The 16990-nt window shown below is 54.1% G+C and overlaps 9 protein-coding genes across 9 annotated transcripts; 3 read left to right on the top strand and 6 right to left on the bottom strand.

Moving 5' to 3' along the window:
- Nucleotides 1-172: 172 nt before the first annotated feature.
- On the bottom strand, nt 173-1212 carry CCOS01_01111 (phosphoprotein phosphatase; the record flags this gene model as incomplete). The annotated part of the gene is made up of 2 exons (XM_060449307.1): nt 173-914; nt 1013-1212. 2 exons carry the CDS (start codon nt 1210-1212, stop codon nt 173-175), a joined length of 942 nt encoding a protein of 313 aa, XP_060320745.1.
- A 607-nt stretch (nt 1213-1819) lies between these two features.
- Nucleotides 1820-2773, top strand: CCOS01_01110 (uncharacterized protein; the record flags this gene model as incomplete). The annotated part of the gene is made up of 1 exon (XM_060449306.1): nt 1820-2773. One exon carries the CDS (start codon nt 1820-1822, stop codon nt 2771-2773), a length of 954 nt encoding a protein of 317 aa, XP_060320744.1.
- Nucleotides 2774-2943: 170 nt separating this feature from the next.
- Nucleotides 2944-5157, bottom strand: CCOS01_01109 (ABC1 family protein; the record flags this gene model as incomplete). The annotated part of the gene is made up of 1 exon (XM_060449305.1): nt 2944-5157. One exon carries the CDS (start codon nt 5155-5157, stop codon nt 2944-2946), a length of 2214 nt encoding a protein of 737 aa, XP_060320743.1.
- A 434-nt stretch (nt 5158-5591) lies between these two features.
- On the bottom strand, nt 5592-6935 carry CCOS01_01108 (nuclear protein Es2; the record flags this gene model as incomplete). Its single annotated transcript, XM_060449304.1, has 1 exon — nt 5592-6935. The coding sequence occupies one exon, from the start codon at nt 6933-6935 to the stop codon at nt 5592-5594; it is 1344 nt and encodes a 447-aa protein (XP_060320742.1).
- An 842-nt stretch (nt 6936-7777) lies between these two features.
- On the top strand, nt 7778-9509 carry CCOS01_01107 (uncharacterized protein; the record flags this gene model as incomplete). Its single annotated transcript, XM_060449303.1, has 6 exons — nt 7778-7927; nt 8005-8085; nt 8144-8579; nt 8630-9235; nt 9290-9414; nt 9471-9509. 6 exons carry the CDS (start codon nt 7778-7780, stop codon nt 9507-9509), a joined length of 1437 nt encoding a protein of 478 aa, XP_060320741.1.
- Nucleotides 9510-9764: 255 nt separating this feature from the next.
- CCOS01_01106 (uncharacterized protein) lies at nt 9765-10208 on the bottom strand (the record flags this gene model as incomplete). The annotated part of the gene is made up of 1 exon (XM_060449302.1): nt 9765-10208. The coding sequence occupies one exon, from the start codon at nt 10206-10208 to the stop codon at nt 9765-9767; it is 444 nt and encodes a 147-aa protein (XP_060320740.1).
- Nucleotides 10209-10693: 485 nt separating this feature from the next.
- CCOS01_01105 (transcription elongation factor spt-4) lies at nt 10694-11290 on the top strand (the record flags this gene model as incomplete). Its single annotated transcript, XM_060449301.1, has 3 exons — nt 10694-10777; nt 10884-11137; nt 11257-11290. 3 exons carry the CDS (start codon nt 10694-10696, stop codon nt 11288-11290), a joined length of 372 nt encoding a protein of 123 aa, XP_060320739.1.
- Nucleotides 11291-11547: 257 nt separating this feature from the next.
- Nucleotides 11548-12576, bottom strand: CCOS01_01104 (uncharacterized protein; the record flags this gene model as incomplete). Its single annotated transcript, XM_060449300.1, has 1 exon — nt 11548-12576. One exon carries the CDS (start codon nt 12574-12576, stop codon nt 11548-11550), a length of 1029 nt encoding a protein of 342 aa, XP_060320738.1.
- A 769-nt stretch (nt 12577-13345) lies between these two features.
- On the bottom strand, nt 13346-15181 carry CCOS01_01103 (aspartate kinase; the record flags this gene model as incomplete). Its single annotated transcript, XM_060449299.1, has 6 exons — nt 13346-13443; nt 13505-14423; nt 14481-14805; nt 14864-14944; nt 15004-15023; nt 15092-15181. The coding sequence occupies 6 exons, from the start codon at nt 15179-15181 to the stop codon at nt 13346-13348; spliced, it is 1533 nt and encodes a 510-aa protein (XP_060320737.1).
- Nucleotides 15182-16990: the final 1809 nt, after the last annotated feature.

Genomic DNA, 16990 nt, shown 5'->3' with positions numbered 1-16990 from the left:
TGAATTGAATGTGATGCTTCCATAAGCTCATGCCAAGGGGTATCTCGATGCTACCAAGTCTTATCTCCGTATTCTGTGTCTTTCTTCCCAACCTCGCATATGTCCCGGTTCTGCCAAAGACTCCTTCTCCGTCAATTTTCTACGCTGGGCCCTGCACAAGACCCTCTTGCTGCTACTCTAGCCTGTATGCGTCGTTCAGCTGGAACGGATTCGTGCGCATATACGCGCTGATATCCGACTGGTAACAGAGCTGGTTGAGGTAATCATGAACCTGCGGCACCACGTAGCCCGGCTCGCTGGCGTCGCCAAAGAACTCGGGGATCTGCAGCAGGTTGTACGGCTCGCTCCGCGCCTTCTCGAGGGAGTCATCCACGAGAACGGTGTTGGTCTGGTCCCACCGGCCGCCGTACGCCGCGTCTGGGTGTGCCGCCTGCACGTTGGCCTGGGCCCAGACCATCTCCAGGCGCTTGTAGACCTGCACGCGGAGCTTGAAGTCGGCCTCGGAGAGGCCGAACTTGTCGCGTCCCCAGACGGCCAGCACGCGGCGGCGGTACGAGGCTCGCTCTTCATGGGTGTCTGCGGCGCCGAGGCCGCCTTTGAGGAGGAGCTGGTCGCACATGGATTGGACGTTCTTCGGTTGGGCAGAGGACCAGACGACGACGTGGAAGGTGTCGAGGCAGTATTGCAGGAAGCGCTTCGCGTGGGGCCGCTCGACGAAGCTTGCGGCGTTGCGGCGGTTGGGTCGGAAGAGGAGGGTGCCGTTGAGGTCCATTACGACGAGGATCGGTCGAGGGGTCGGGACGAGGGTCGGCGGGATGGAGGCTTGCTGGAGGTATTGCGGCGTGGGGTTCGGAACGCCGCCTGAGGCGGCACTGGGGGCTATGATCTTATCACGGTTGTGCGGCGCCGCGGCTCTGTTGACAGAGATGGAATGTTAGTCTTTGCGACAGCATCGGAGGAGGGTAATGGACCACATAGAGACAGGATGGAACAGGGAGGGGGGGAGACGAACGCTTTGCGAGGTCCCTTTGGAATTATGGGTTGGTTTCCGGTGGAAGATTGCTCAGGAAGAGGAGTCGCGGAGGTCGAGGCAAAGGGAACGTTCGCGGCGTTGCCGAGACCCGGTATCGTGAAGCCGTTACTGCTCGGCTGCTGGTTTGACGGGGCGGCCATGGCCGGGGCGGGCTTGGCCCACCATTGTAGGTCGGACATGCTTTTGTGTGGAGTGTAGACGAGCCTCGAATCGCGCGAGGGAGTCGTGGGAAAGGGAAGGTAAGGTTTGTTATTGTATTCGGAGAGTGTGTCTTTTGGAGGGCAGTCGCGGGGTGGGCGACCTGGACGCTTGCGCGCGACGGTTTTGTAGAAGCAACGTTGGTGGATCTGTTGCGATCTGGCGAATATCCGGGGAACAGAAGGTTGCATGGATGGATGGGCTGGGTATCGAAGTGGGAAGGCGAAGTCAATTGAGCTGAGTGTGAAATCAGATTGGTCTAGCTGCTTCCGTTGTAGTTAGGTGCAGGTCGAATATACTGTTCGGAGCGTATTCAGGGTCTTTTTTTGTCTTTGATGCGATTAGTGAAGAGGAAATTGTTCTTGCTGGGAAATCGCATTGAAAGGAATGATGGAAGTTTGTGAGGCAGATGTTATCGATAAGTTGCCGTTTCTTATCGATACGAGGTCGCTGGTCACTCTGACCCGCTGAAAAGTTGCTTCGAGGTGTGGGCGAGCCTGCTTCATGTGAGTTCTGGCCCTTCACACTACGAGCATATCATTTAGTGCACCTTTCAGCTTCACAAAATCAACAAAAAATCGAGACAAAATGCTGTCTGGAAAGAGGAAGCAAGGGTTTTCAGGCCTTCAGCGCCGTGTGAGGCCTCGTAGAGAAGCAGAACCTGAAGTCGATGAGCAGACGAGCAGTGAGCCGGAGGAGATGAGAATGGATGGAGAAGAGTTGAGTGAAGACGAAGAGGATGAAGATATGGAAGAGGACGACGAAGAGGTATTTACTTCGAGCCGTAAAACTACTGCAATCGTTACTGACAGCTCAAAGTCCGATGCCTCACCACCGCCAAAGAAGTCCAACATCGACATTTCATCAGTGTCTTTTGGCGCCCTCGCAAAAGCCCAGGCCTCAATGCCGTCAGCCAAACGTCGCAAGCGCGGCGCATCACCTTCAGAAGACGAAGACTCAGACTCGGGTCCGGAAGAAGTCGGCAGGAAACCCAAGCATGGCGACCACGTCAAGCGCTCAAGCAAGCACGCCCCGATGGAGCAGTCAAGCAAGAAGCCCGTCTCCCGCCGTCGCGAAATCATCGCCGTGCCCAAGATGGAGGTGCGCGACCCCCGCTTCGACCCGATGAGCGGCCCCGTCGACGAGTCCAAGGCCCGGAGGGCGTACGCCTTCCTGGACGACTACCGCAAGGACGAGATGAAGCAGCTGCGGGCCGAGATCAAGAAGACCAAGGACGCGGACAAGAAGGAGGAGATGAAGAGGATGCTGCTGTCGATGGAGAGCAAGATGAAGGCGCGGGAGCGCAAGCAGCGCGCGGACGACGTCATTCAGGAGCACAAACGCAAGGAGAAGGAGCTCGTCAAGGAGGGCAAGCAGCCGTTCTACCTCAAGAAGTCGGAGCAGAAGAAGAGGTTCTTGATGGACCAGTTTGCGGGCATGAAGAAGAAACAGGTCGACCGTACAATTGAGCGGAAGAGGAAGAAGGTTGTTGGAAGGGAGCGGAAGGAGCTCGACAAGATGCAGAGGAGACCCAGGGAATGAGCAGACATTGTCAGCGTACTTTGATTCGAGTCATGAACCCCTTGAACGCATTGCGGAAAGTCCTTTGTTTTGTCTATAATCCTCCTGTATTGTGTGTCTACACATCGATCGTACAGTTATGATACAAAATGGTACAAAGTGGATTGGGGGTAGTTCTTCGTATGCCTCCCTTAAGCATTATATCCGTTCTTCTTCAGACTCTCCTCGAACATCTCGCGGCACCTGACTTTGCTGCCGAGCTTCGCGCAAAGCAAGAACGCACCGCTCAGCTTGCGATGCAGACTGTAAGTCTCCTCGGGTGGTGGCGCAAGTCTCTCGCGGAGCATGACGGGGATAAGAGCCTTGACGCGCTCCGTGATGGTCTGGTCGTGGAAATCGTAGACTTCGGGTGCCGAGCCGAGGAAAGGCTCCGCCAGGGTGAGCACCGAGTTGACGTGGGCGTCCACCATGAGCTTGCTCTCGTGGCCTGTAAGATATCCGAGGCTCTCAGACAAACGCTTCACTTCGTCCCGGTCGGTCCTCGAGGCCGCGGCAAGGAGCTGAACGTATTGGGTAACAAATTCGTCGGGGTACTCCCGGGAAGCGCCAAAGTCGAGAAGCTCGAGCCTGTTTGTCTTGGCGTTGTAGAGGAAGTTTGTCCAGTTAGGGTCAGTCTGCATAAACTTGAACTCGGTGATCTCCCGGAGACAGAGACGGAGGATCTGGGTGCCGATCCAGTTCTTCTGCTCCTGAGTAAACGACTTGACTCTGGTGACGCCCACACCCTCCATCCAGTCCATGGTCAGAACATTCTTTCCGCAGGCTTGCAGATGAACGTCAGGCACAAGGAAAGTATCCGGTTCATCAGCCAAGAGCTCCTTGTAACGGATCAGGCACTGCGCCTCTCTCTCGTAATCGCATTCCCATCCCAGCTCGAGCCGCGCGTTGTCAATGGTTTTGTTCAGGTACAGGCCCTTAGGTAGGAGCTTGGTAGCGGTCAAGAGAATGCCCAGGTTGTCGAGGTCGGAGTTGATCGAGTCTGCGACTCCAGGGAACTGAATCTTAACCGCGACCTTGCGACCATCCTCCTTCAAGGTAGCCCGGTGAACTTGCCCGATGGACGCGGCAGCGACGGGCTTTTCCTCAAAGTCCTCAAACAGCTCGCGCCATTCCGCACCCAGATTTGCCTTGAGGACCTTGTCTCTCTGCCAAGCCGGCATGTAGTCGGCACGGTCCTGCACTCTCTGTAGAACCTCCTGAATCGGTCCCGGGAGCATCTTTGTGTCCTGGAAGCTCATCATCTGACCCATCTTCAGGGCAGCGCCGCGCATTCTCGACAGCTTTGCGACGAGCCTTTCCATGTTGCCGGCACTGAGCAATACTGAACCCTCACCACCACCGCCAAATGCTCTGCCAATGCTCTCGGTGATGGCACCACCCATCATTCCTGCTGCCAGACCGCCATAGTTCCAAAGTCTGCTTAGGCGCGTGGCGGGCACGCTGGATTCCCTGAGGGCGTATGCAGGCGGTGCTGTTTGGTCGACCGCAGCGCCCAAGATAGCTTCGACGGGAGGTTCATCCTTTGATACCGGGTCGGTAGCGGCATCGGCTGCAGATAGAGGCTCTGAAGGCATTGGTGAGTTTTCGCTTCTCAAAACTTCGCTCTTGCCAACTTCAGGTTGAGGGGCAAGCCGAGAAGTGCTTGGAGCGTCCTCAGGGGTATCTGACTTCTTTGTCTCGGCACCCTTGGACAACTTGGAGAAATCGACAAACTCGGGGAGTTTCGTGGGTGGAAGCTTCCTGCGGTTACCGAAATCAACCTTTGTTGATTCTCCCTCTTTACCTAGCAATTTGGCGGCTCGGGTACTATGGAAGATGTTGACGTTGACACCTTGAGGGAGGTCGTCTGCCTCTTCAGAGACAGGAGCCCCGTACGGAGCCGCCGACCTGCTCACTGAAGACCCTGCAGGAACGGTGTTATCCTTGGGCCTTTGATCCAATGGTGATACGCCTGGGAAAGGGAAAGCTGAAGGATTGGATTGCCTCAGTTCAGAGAGGACTGACCCTGAGCTTGGTGAGATACGGGCTGCATTGTTGAGATTGGGCTGGAAGCTGCTTGATGTTGTGAGCGAGGGATTACTGGGTTGAGGTGTCGATTCCTTCATTGACGGCGGCGTCTCTTTCTCGATTGTCGGCTGAGCTCCTGGGATATCGGAGGAGGCCGCAGCTTCTGTTGCGACGTCATCTCGTGTGTGCTGAGGTGCCGTGGGGGATTTGCGTGTTAAGCTGGAGGCTTTAGTGAAGCTCTCAAGCTGTCGGCCTCTCAGTGCAACATGTCTGGATGCGACTGAGCGCGAAGCTCCGAGGACAGCTGCCAAATCGACAGCAAAATCGGCGAACCTCATCGGGGAAACAGTTTGTTCAATTATGCTACACGCATGTCTTTGTGATAGTCCTTTGACATCCAGGTGGCCTCGCGGCTTTCAGGAGATGCTGGGATTATCAAATGGTCCTCGTCATGGTGGGAAAATTGAGTGACGGGTTTATGCATCTAAAGTGAACAAAAGAAGATAGCTCTAGGTAGCTTGAAGTAGTACCATGCGTATAACGGGGCCATCTATCAAAGCATATTTGTCCAGCTACCATGCATTTCCAAATAGGCCAATGATTCGACGACACTACCTACTTACTTTTGCACGCAAAACTGGTCAGTGTCTCAATGTATATGCTCGTCGTTCAAATATAGAATGATTTGACTTCTTTGTGCTCCTTGTCAGCTGTCCTGCAGTGGTATCTCTAGTCTATCCCTGGTCCCTCGTCATGGTCATTATTCGTATAATCATTTTGGTGTTGAATCCCTTGTCGCCGAGGCGCCACCCTTCAAAAGCGAGCCTCTTGCCCGCATGGGTGTCGCCTTCAAAGATGAAGTATGCGGACTACCTGGCCTTGGGCTGCCGATCTTCCCCCACAACCTTTGGGCAGCAGGCGTCAGACCGCCCGAGACCCGCGGACTGGACGGGAACTTGGGCACTGGTGTTCTGTCCAACTTTCCAGTCAACCCGTTTTTCACAGACTCTCTTTTGGAATGCGCTGACCGCTCAACTAGACGGTGATGCAAAGTCTCTCGCTTCCTGTGCTCTTGCAGCTTGAATGGATTTGGCGTAGCGTCACCAGGACCTAGGTTGATTACGGGCGCAGGGAGAACTTGGTCGTCGTCGTCTTCGTCATCCACAAAGGCGTATCCATTCACTCTCGGTGTCTCTCCACCCCCTACAGCGCTCGAAGCCAGATCTTCTTTACGGGGTTTGCCAGCGATCGCGTCTCTCACAGCAGAAAGCGTCGGGGACGGAGGTCTCTCTACGATTGCTGGCTGCGGTACCCTCGTGTTCTGATAGTTGATCGATTTAGGCGGCATCATCGATTGGGCCTGCGCCTTCTGAGCTGGGCTCTCGTAGTCGTCGTCCACACCATCCGGGCCGAACATCAAATTGTTCTTGGGATTGGCGTTCCAACTGTCCGGTCTCGCTGGCCTGTCATCCACGTCCTTGATTGCCAGTCTGTCCCTTTTCCACCCATCGTCCACCAGACTCTTTGTCTCCAGCAATTTGGCTTCGACTTCCGCCTGTTTGATCATCTGTTTTGAAGGCAGCTTGTTCCCTCGCCAGATCCACTCGTATTTCTCTGCCTTCTTCTGATTCTGTTTATCCATGAGCTTGTAAAAGCTCTCATTGTCCTCGCTGGTGTAAGTGGCCTGGAAATTGGCCAGGCTCATATTGGTGTCCACGGCTGGTTTTGGCGCTTCGGATACCGTCGATGCCACTGATGCCGGCGTATCTGCGCCATATGCGGATGGTGTTCGTCCAGCGCTGTTAAAAGGCATGGACCTTTTGACCCTATTCCTTCCCGGCGTCATCACACGCTCCAGCCTCTGGCCAGCATTGGAAATCCATGCCTTGTCTTTTGATTCGAGAGCGTCGAGGTACTCTTGCTGTGTCTCGGCCTCGAGGAGTCCGGGGAAGAAGTCACGCGCAATGATCTGCGATAAGGCGTCGGTGTAGGTATCTTCATCTATGACCTTTTTCGGGCGTTTGATTTTCTTCGCGGCAGGCGGTGGTGGCATCAGTTCGAGGTCGGTCCGCTTGCGCACAAGCGCGGTTGATGTACGTTCTTGAGGCTCCATCATTGACAGACTGGGGCCGATCACGTTGAAAAGTCTGCGTTGAAAGGAATGTATGTACACGAGGAGCGCGCCGCCAGCGCCATGCGTTGGGTAGATGTCGCGTGAGGAGTTTGATATCGGATCGATGTGCTGAGGCCAATCTGAAAGTCTGAGTTGCGCCCAAGTTCGGGTCCGAGTGGCATGGGGCGGCTCCGATAAGCGATAAGGTTAGACTCGCCAAAAGGTAGGTAATTATGCAACTACCAGGTATCAAGGCTACGGGTACCTCAGGCTTCCCTGTCGAAGGGGTCCTGCACTACGTACATCATGCCTGGAGGTGTAAGTCGTCCGTACTCCGCTAAAGTACCTACCTTCCCAGGCATCCGTAGTGGCCGATGGAAGCTCATTCCTCGCGGGAGTAGAGGGAGGGGCCAGACCACGGCGCCGCCCTTTCAGCGCCCCTGTCGGACTCCTGAAGTGGCAACCCAGTGCCACCCCGCTGCAACTGTATCGCACCGTGCGGTAGCAGCGCACTGTTTCCTGTTAGCTCCGAATACTGAAGAGGGTTTAAGGGCCGAACCGTCGCAAAAGGAAGCTTTCGAATCCGACCCAAGCCCGGCAACTTCAACCTTCGAAGAGCTTCTGCTGCATAGCAAATTTTGCTACAACCACCTCTTCTTTCCCGCCCCCAATTTTGCGATTCGGCTGGGGAATTCACACTCGAAATTCACGCCCACGGAAACGTCAACTGAATTTCCCACTGTTTCGTGTGCGAACGCCAGCTGGAGAAACCCCTCCATCGTCTCTCACCTGCGATACGGATACCCCACACTTTGGTTCTGCAGTAGAGTACCGTTGCCGCCGCCATGTCTACGCCAGAGGAAAAGGCGACAGCCTTCAAGAATGAAGGCAACAAGGCCTTTGCTTCTCACGATTGGCCCGCTGCTATCGAGTTCTACACCAAGGCCATTGAGCTCAACGACAAAGAGCCAACGTTTTTCACCAACCGCGCCCAGGTTCGTTGCCCCCTCGCTGCGCCCAGGCTGCGAAGTCAAGCTGCTCGCGTGACTAATACAATCTTGACTACGAGTAGGCAAATATCAAGTCTGAAGCATTCGGCTATGCTATTGCGGATTGTTCGAAGGCGATCGAGCTCAACCCCAACTTCGTTAAGGTGGGCAATCCCGGACACAACCAACGATCCTGGTTTGCTGACGTCGGTACGACTTTAGGCATACTTCCGCCGAGGCCTTGCCCAAACCGCCATTATCAGACCAAAGGACGCTCTCGGCGACTTCAAGAAGTGTATAGCACTCGACCCAAATAACAAGGATGCTAAGTTGAAGCTGGACGAATGCAGAAAGATTGTTCGCAAGTTGGACTTCTTCGCCGCCATCGAGGTTGGTGACGAGCCGTCAGCTGCGGAAGGCCTTGATCTTAGCACCATCAGTGTTGAGGATGACTACGATGGCGTCAGATTAGGAGAGGAGATGACGCAAGAGTTCATTGACGACATGACGGAGCGTTTCAAGAACGGCAAGAAGATCCACAGGAAATATGTCTACCAAATCATCCTGGCCGTCAAGAAGCTTGTCTATGACGAGCCGACTATGGTGGAGATGAAGATCCCCGAGGGCACACAACTCACAGTCTGCGGTGACACACACGGTATGTTTCTGTGCATCTCATTTGGTACCAAAATACTTACTTGTAGCCAGGCCAATACTTTGATCTCATGGAGCTTTTCCGTCTCAACGGAACGCCCAACGACAAGCACTTCTACCTCTTTAACGGTGACTTTGTCGACCGTGGATCATGGTCTTGCGAAATCGCTCTTCTGCTCTACGCATACAAGTGGCTTCGACCTAACGCTTTCTTCCTGAACCGTGGTAACCACGAGACCGATGACATGAACCGTGTGTACGGTTTCGAGGGCGAGTGCAAGGCGAAGTACAACGAGAGAATATTCAAGCTCTTCTCAGAGAGTTTCTCTGCTTTGCCCCTGGCAACTCTGATCGGCACCAAATACCTTGTGCTGCACGGTGGTCTGTTCTCAGACGACAAGGTCACTTTGGACGACATCCGAAAGCTCGACAGACACGCCCAGCGCCAGCCTGGCCAGGCGGGTCTCATGATGGAAATGCTGTGGACGGACCCCCAAGAGGAGCCCGGCCGTGGCCCGAGCAAGCGCGGTGTTGGCATGCAGTTCGGCCCGGATATCACCAAGAGATTCTGCGAGAACAACGGTCTCGAGGCCGTCATTCGCAGTCACGAAGTTCGCATGGATGGCTACGAGGTGCAGCACGACGGCCGTTGCATTACTGGTAAGTTTCTGTGCTCTCCCATGACCGTCCTTGACCTGGAATTGACTGTCGTAGTGTTCTCCGCGCCAAGATACTGCGACTCCACCGAGAACAGGGGAGCGTACATCAATGTAGGCCCCGATTACAAGCTCGACTTCAAGCAGTTCGACGCCGTTCCTCACCCGGATATCAAGCCTATGGTAAGCCATATCCCTTCCTCCTTTTTTTCTTCTACCGCTGACCTTCCACTTTCAAGGCGTATGCCCAGAGTTCTCTCATGTCTTCTCTGATGTAGTTTGATGATATGCGGACGGCCGTCCCTAGGGTATGAAAAGGTATAGTTTGCATCCGCAGCATACATGGTGCATGTGATCGGCGCATATAAGGGGCTGGGTGGCAGCGTGGGTTTGGCCATGCGGATAAATCGGAGTTCTTGCCCTGCGGGCGCACACCATAACCCCGAATCTAGAATAATACGACGGTTGGGTGTTTGGCCAAAAGAAAGACCAGTTCTTATTCTTGTTCTCCGTAGCTCTACCGAGGTGTAGGTTCATGACGACCAAAGCTTGTCCTGGCCATCGGTGCCGACGATAGCGCCCAAGTAGTCAGAGCACTGCTTCACCCGGAGAACTCGCCGGCTTCCCTGGTCCGAGACACCTGCCCACGCCGTGATCGCGGCGGCGAAGGGGCTAAGATCCTGCCGGGGCACGCGCAGCCAGCACTGTGCGCCCTCGACTTTGAGTATATCGATGGGAATGGCGGAGCCTGTTGCGCCCAGGAACTGGGCGAGAGCAGCATTGCAATACGAGCGTGCTTGAAGATTGTCCAGTTCCAATGCCTCTTGTGTTGTCGGAGACTCGGAGATGAGTTCCAAATGAGTGTAGGAGAAGATCGGGGCCTTGATAGTGCATGTGAGAAGCTCGTGAGATTTCTGGCCCGTTGCGCGCCACGTGCTGGCGGGTGCGTCGCCAGCTGATGAGTTTTCCGTCGTCATATTGGCTGTTTTCTCTCTGGTCGATTAATGAGGTCTTTCTCGACGCTTCTCTCACAGAATATGGGCTCTGTGAGTTCCTTAGATTGAAGAGATGTGTGACGGGCGGCAGGAGAGAATTTCAATGAGAGAGAAGAATAGCATGTAATGTGATTCGAGCAGGGAATCGAAGAAGCTCTGGAGGTGGGTCTGCGCCAAAATCAATCATTATCCATGTACTTGTATATATGCATACACCGGATAGGTTACTTTGAGTCTGGGCCATCAATGGAAAACACCGATGCCTTTCACTCGGGTGCCCCACATTTGACTTCCAGCTGCTTGAGGAACTCCTAGCCAGAGCCTCTCTTCCGCCAGAAAGATCATTAATGAAGCTCTAGCTTTTGCGACTTTCACCCTCACCCTTGCGATACGCTTCTCAACCGCCCGCCCCATCCTTCTCGAACACCGAAGACAGAATCTCCGATCGGAAAGATAATCTCAAAAGGATGTCGGCTGATAACTTCGTCGCGCCCGGTCAGCAGCGCTACCTCCGCGCCTGCATGGTCTGCTCAATCGTCATGACCTACTCTGTACGTCCACAGTCGACTTTTCCTACAACACTATCCGGATGAAAGGCCTCGGTGGGAATGATCCACTGCACGGAATCATTAAGACTGACATTGTCCCTCGAACTAGCGCTTCCGCGACGAAGGCTGCCCCAACTGCGAAGACTTCCTCCACATGGCCGGCTCCCAGGACCAGATCGAGAGCTGCACGTCCCAGGTCTTCGAGGGCCTCATCACCCTCTCAAACCCGAAGCGCTCCTGGGTGGCAAAGTGGCAGCGCCTGGACAACTACGTGAGGGGCGTCTACGCGATCAAGGTCTCCGGCCAGCTGCCCGACGAGATTCGCAACACGCTCGAGGAGGAGTACAGGATACACTATATTCCGTCAGTAACGCCCTCTCTCTATCTATCTCTTTCGATGTTACGTCTCTTCTTTGGCGTGGATTCCGGGAAAAGAGTGGATGTCTAGCTTTGGGTACATTTTTGACTGACTTTGGTAACAGGCGCGACGGAACGGAGACGGAGGTTGATGCTTGAGATTGGCTACAAGTTTTTAAACAATGTGCTTCTTTACATACAAGGCGTTTTACGGGGAGTCAAAGAAGGTCGGCAAGGAGTCAGGGAAGACTCTATTCAGATGAATCAATTCTCAAAATGGTATCTAAAAGTGCAACCCGAGTTTTGCCCATGGAAGTTATTGAGCCTCCTTTTTCGTTACAATGTGATGCTGCCCCTGCTTTAAACCCAAACGCCTGTCGATGGACGCGAAATCGATCCCTGATTCACAGTTGGACTCACCGCTGATCCGTCTTTTGCTTCTTGAACGCAAACCCGCCAAAACCAGACCCGGATCCGTCTCGTGGTCGTTTCCCCTTCTGCCTCTCCATGTCCTCTTTCATGATCCTTTCCGCCTCACTCATCTTCTTCGGCTGCTCAAAGGCAGATTTCTTCGCGCCGCCCACCAGCGCGTTCTTCTTCGCCTGCGCAAACACATTCTTGGTCTGAGGTTTCGCCGTACTCTTGAGCGATAGACCGCCTCCGAGAGACGGCTTCTCGACAGGCTTGTCCTCTGTCTTCTCGGACGCCACTGCATTCGTCGCTGTAGTCGAGTGCTCAGGGTCGGCGGACTTGGACTGCGCTCCCGTTGGGCTGGGCTCCTTCTTCGCCGCCGCAGGCTTGGCGCCGAACGACAATGACACCTTCTCTCCTTCCGTCCTCTGCAGCCCCCTCTCCCGCCCTTCTTCGTCATCGGGCTTCTCGCCCCTCGCCTCGGCTGCCTTCTGCGCTCTCTTCATCTGCTCACGAATCATCATCTGTTCCACCTCCTCATTGCCCCGATCCTGGGCCTCTTTCCTCCTCAACGCCTCTTGCCTCTTGAGCGCCTCTGGCGAGTTATCGATCCACGCAATGTGAATACCCTTCTCGTTCTCCTCGACGCGGCAGATGCCTTCCCGCCCCAGGTGCTTCGCAAATTCGGTCAAGCTGGGCCACTTTGTCGCGTTCATGTGCACGTGCTCTTTGTTGGCAATGTACTCCTGGTAAAAGTGATTGATCTGCACCTGCTTCTCGCCGTGCCCCGTGCGCAGCAGCTGCGTGAAGTCGCGGAGGAACTGGTTGCTGTACTCGTTGAGGAACTTTTTCGGGTCCTCGCCCACGACGAGCATCTGCCGCACGTGCGACTCGGACTGCGTGTGCATCTTGAAGCCGTTCTCGTCGCGGCACTGCTTCTCGCAGACCTGGCAGTACCAGCGCAGCCGCTGGAGGCCTTTGCTCTTGAGCTTGTTGCTCAGGTGCTTTGTCGAGCCGACTTCTGCTTTCGGCATCTTGGGCGATCTTTTCTCGGGGCGTTCTTTGGTGGACGGTGTCTGATATGGAAGAGGGGGTTGTTTTCGAGGTACGATGGTAGGATCTATATGTCGTGGACAGGGTTCAGATAAGTGGCGCGTGTGGGATTCGAGGTTGGATGCAGTTATGTTGACAGGAGAAGATCGTCGCAAAGCAACCTTGAACGAGCCCTTCCAGGGTCGGTTGTGGATCCTTCTGGTGCTGCTTATCTTATCGGAATTGACGGGGGTCTGCGCCCACCTCAGCTCATGAAAGAAGTGGCGGGGCAGAGCCGTGTGCGACGGCCATCTGAGCACTGTATTCCACTTCGCCGACCTCGGCCTGACGGGTAAATATTTACGTTCGTCTGGTTACTGGGGTGGTTCTTGATTGCCGGCTATTGCAATATTGACAACTTCTTGTCAGGTAATTCTCATGTTCTCAACTCCATTAGTTGATGGTGTGTCGATATGATTGATTGCCTCTGGACCTGATCCGCGATCTACTCTACCAACGCCTAGAATTTTGATGCCAAAGTTGACCTAATCATGTGCATTTGATATATACCTCTAGATAAATCAAGGGAATCTTGTCTTTTCCAACCCAGACTCTTCATTCTTTCTTCTTTTCTGATCCAACAATGCAAATTCATGCTCCATTTTTAGATGACCCGACCCATGGGAAAACTTATATACTTCAATCCAAAAAGGTAGAGCTCGCTCCCACCACGCGCAGTTGAAGCGCGCGGGGCAGTTCGAGACGAAAGCCCTAGTCAAGGAAAGTGAATAGATTTGTGTGCAAGATGTTCATGGCACGAGTAGCGTCGCGGGCGTCAATGACGCAGGAAATATTGATCTCGCTGGCACCTGTGTCAAAAAGTTAGCAAGCGTCTTCTCTCGCAACCCCCCTCTCCCCAAGATGGCTTACCCTGTGAGATCATCTCCAAGTTGACGTTGTGCTCGCCCAGCGTGGAGAACATGCGACCGGCGATACCAATCATATTCTTCATCTCCGCACCAACCAGACTCAGGATGGCCATGTCATGGAGCACGCTGACGTCGCCACATTCCTCCAGCTCAAGCCGCGCCTTGTCGAAGCTGCCACCCTCTGAATTTCCGGCGTGGATGGCCATGGACACGTGAACTTCACTCGTGGAGATGAGATCGACAGAGATCTGGTTGCTGTCGAGGATAGAAAAGACCTTTGCGAAGAAGCCGTGGGAGATGGACCGCTTGTTGGAGTGCACGTTGATGACGGAGATCTTGTCCTTGATCGTGACAGCCGTGGGCCTCTTTGGCTTTTGGACCAGGGACGGGTCTGCGGGTGCTGACCGTTGGATCTGATGGCCGGCCGTGAGGATGGGGTCGGGCACGACGATGGTGCCGACTCCCCTTGGGTTCTTGACGTTCTTGATGCGGATGGGAATAGGGGGCGAGGCGTGAATAACCTGATCCATGGTCAAGTGATGGATGACCTCGGAACCGTAGAACGTCAACTCGGCTGCCTCAGATGGTGTGATGGAGTGCAACAGGCGGGCCGTAGGAACCTTGGTCGGGTCTGCTGTGAAGATTCCATCAACCTCCTTCCACACCTGGAGCTCATCCGCCTTCAGACCGACTGAGCACAGCGCCGCGCAGAGATCCGTGTAGCCTCGTCCAATGTCACCATCGATCAGGCTTCCGGGAACGTTGCCAAAGAAGCCAGTGACCACGGGGACTCGGTCCTCGCAAGCCGTGATCTTTTTCCTCAGTACCGCTGCGGCCTCCTGGTAGAAGCCCTGGCTCAGACGAGCCGTGGCATCATGGTGGAACGCGTCACTAAGATCCACATATTCCGCGGCGACGCCCTGCGAGTCTGATTAGCGGCATTTTCAAGACAGTGGACAGCCATGTCCATTCCGTACCAAGTCCTTCAGCAATGCGGCCATGAACCGGCAGCTGAGTTTTTCACCAAAGCTGATGCATCGATCCTTTGATCTTGAGTTGACCTCGAGGTTAAATCTCCTGGCTGCGACGATGTACTCGACCAGCTCTTGGCACTCGTCGCGGATCTCCTGTTCCAAGGAGGCCTGTAATTCTGGGTTGCGCAGGAAAGTCTTGACTGCCGATACGTGGTCCTTGCAAATGTCATCAATAAGACCCTTGGCCTCGTTCATGAGCTCATTCTGTGTCTCTTCGGGCGTCGTGGGCGCCGCAATGCCCTTGAGCTTGTTAAACACGCCAAGCAGTCTTTGTCGGAGGGTGTCAGTTGAGAATGAAGGCTGGGTTGCGTTTCTGAGTGACTCACCGGCTGGTGGTGCCCTCAATCTTCTTGCCCGTGCTTCTTGCCGAGCAGACGACGACGACCTTGTTGTGGGAAAGGCTTGCTCTAAAACACGAATGTGTCAGTCAGGTCACAATCCTACTTGAGAATTGTGTGTTTCGTACCGGACAATATCCGTGGCGATCTGGCGTGTGAGTATACTGGATCAGCCTCATGCAGCAATCGCGACTTTCTCAGTGGTGAGTAACAAACCTTGTCTGGAAACTTTCCAACACTAGTTCCGCCGAACTTCTGCACCACCCAGCCATTGCTGGAGGTGTTCCCTATCGTTTGACTACTCATGATGTATCAATGGCTACGCGCAGAGCCTAAAGTGGTTGGTTTTGGGGTATGAGTGCTTAAGGCGGGCCAAGAAGGAGGGGCACTGTGAGCGACGGGGGAATGGGAGGGAGAGAGGGAAAAAAATAAAGAATGGCGACGGATAGACAGGGACGTCAACCCTCTCAAACTGAGTGTCTTATGCGAGATGCGTCACACAGCAAGGCGTTCAGCAAAAAGGAGAAAGCGGTATGACAGGTGCAGGGAGTTTACAGAGTGGGAAGAGAGAGTCCACGGCTCGAATGCGGTGGAATTGCTATGTTCAAGGTGGTTTATGTTGCGGTGGATTAAACCAAGGCGATGGGGATGGGACGAAAGTGGGATGTGGTGGTGGAGCGACGAAATCGGCGACGCTTGTGCAAGTTGCAGCGTCCAAATTTTTGCGTTTCCGGAATATCGGAGGCGGGCCCGAATCTCTCACACTATTCGTGCCTACCTACACAGAGAGACCTTACAGATACACTGCTGCAAGGTCACCAAACAATGACAGCCGTACATTGGTCAGTTTACTATCTGTCTTGACGTACAAGCCTCAGCAGTGCCGTTCCTTGGTCAAAAGATAATAATGAATGGGCCTCGAGTTTTGAAACCCCGGGTAATCCTCCAACGCATACCTGCCACGCCGCTGCCGTTGCTGTTACCTACCTATCTGTACGGTCTCTGCCGATAAATCCCCTGGCTTGACCTGGCTTCTGCAAAGACCTGTACGACCGAGGGCTCTGAATTGGGCAGTGTGTCCCGCGGCAGCCTCTATCCGTGACAATTTCTTTGTCTGAGTCATACGCAGTATCGGTGCTTCACTAGCCCCTCTGAAGAAGGTAATTTGACACCGATGGCAAACCTGTCCGTCTCTTCAATATCCCGGAAACTCTAGATAATAGAGTACGGTTCCAAGACGACCATTTAGTAATCACCCATGAACCCCACGGGGGTCACTCGCTGTGTGCGTCCGCTCTGGTGGTCTCTTCAAGCCTCTGCGTTGTCGCTGCCGTCTCCCGTCCAGCCACTCCACAAATGCGGTCTCGTAAAGAGCCTATGAAACCTCTCTCGAAGAAAACCTTTAGGTGCCGAATCCTGGCGACCGCGCGGGGATGGCGAATCAGAGACCGGCCGATGACGAAGTGACAGACGGGGATCCCACGCCCCCAGTGAAATAGCCGCATTTGACGCAACTCTGCATGCCACTGATCTGTTGCCGCCGCAACTCATGACAAGTTGACAACCCAGTTTTGCTCAATAACACCTGGAGCCTTTCAGGGCCTTGGGCAGTCTTATCAGACAGTGAGCAAAGGCAATGTGAAAATGCCCTGCCAAGTCTTGCATGCATGCATCTGTAACTCATCAAAAAAGGAACATGCATTGTCTGCTCAAAGCTCTCCCAGTATGGGTCGTATTACCACTAAATAAACGTATAAATGCAAAAGTACCGTTGCTTTGCCCAGAACCAGAGACAATTGGTATAGCAAACCCACGAGAACCAGAACCAAATGCAAATGCCGACCTCGATCGCCACGCACGTCAAACACCGACCGCAAAAAAAAACAAATCCCAAACCCCGTCTAGAAATGAACAGGCGCAGTTCCCAGTGACTTGTCCTCACCAAATGGTCAAGACTTTTTCCGCGCTCATACAATCGTGCAGTCGTGCCATCGTCATCGCACTGTTGTCGACAGTCCTCTTCTGGCATCAAGCCTCTACAAGAGACTGTCTGACAGGCGGCTATCGATACATGACACCTGGTTGGCCAGGTGCGACTAGAATCCGATCTCCATT

Source organism: Colletotrichum costaricense, assembly GCF_030867565.1.
Source record: "Colletotrichum costaricense strain IMI 309622 chromosome Unknown Scaffold_1.1, whole genome shotgun sequence".
Taxonomy (NCBI): domain Eukaryota; kingdom Fungi; phylum Ascomycota; class Sordariomycetes; order Glomerellales; family Glomerellaceae; genus Colletotrichum; species Colletotrichum costaricense.
Note: the sequence above shows the minus strand (reverse complement) of the source record. Positions and strands in the feature narration are given on the sequence as shown.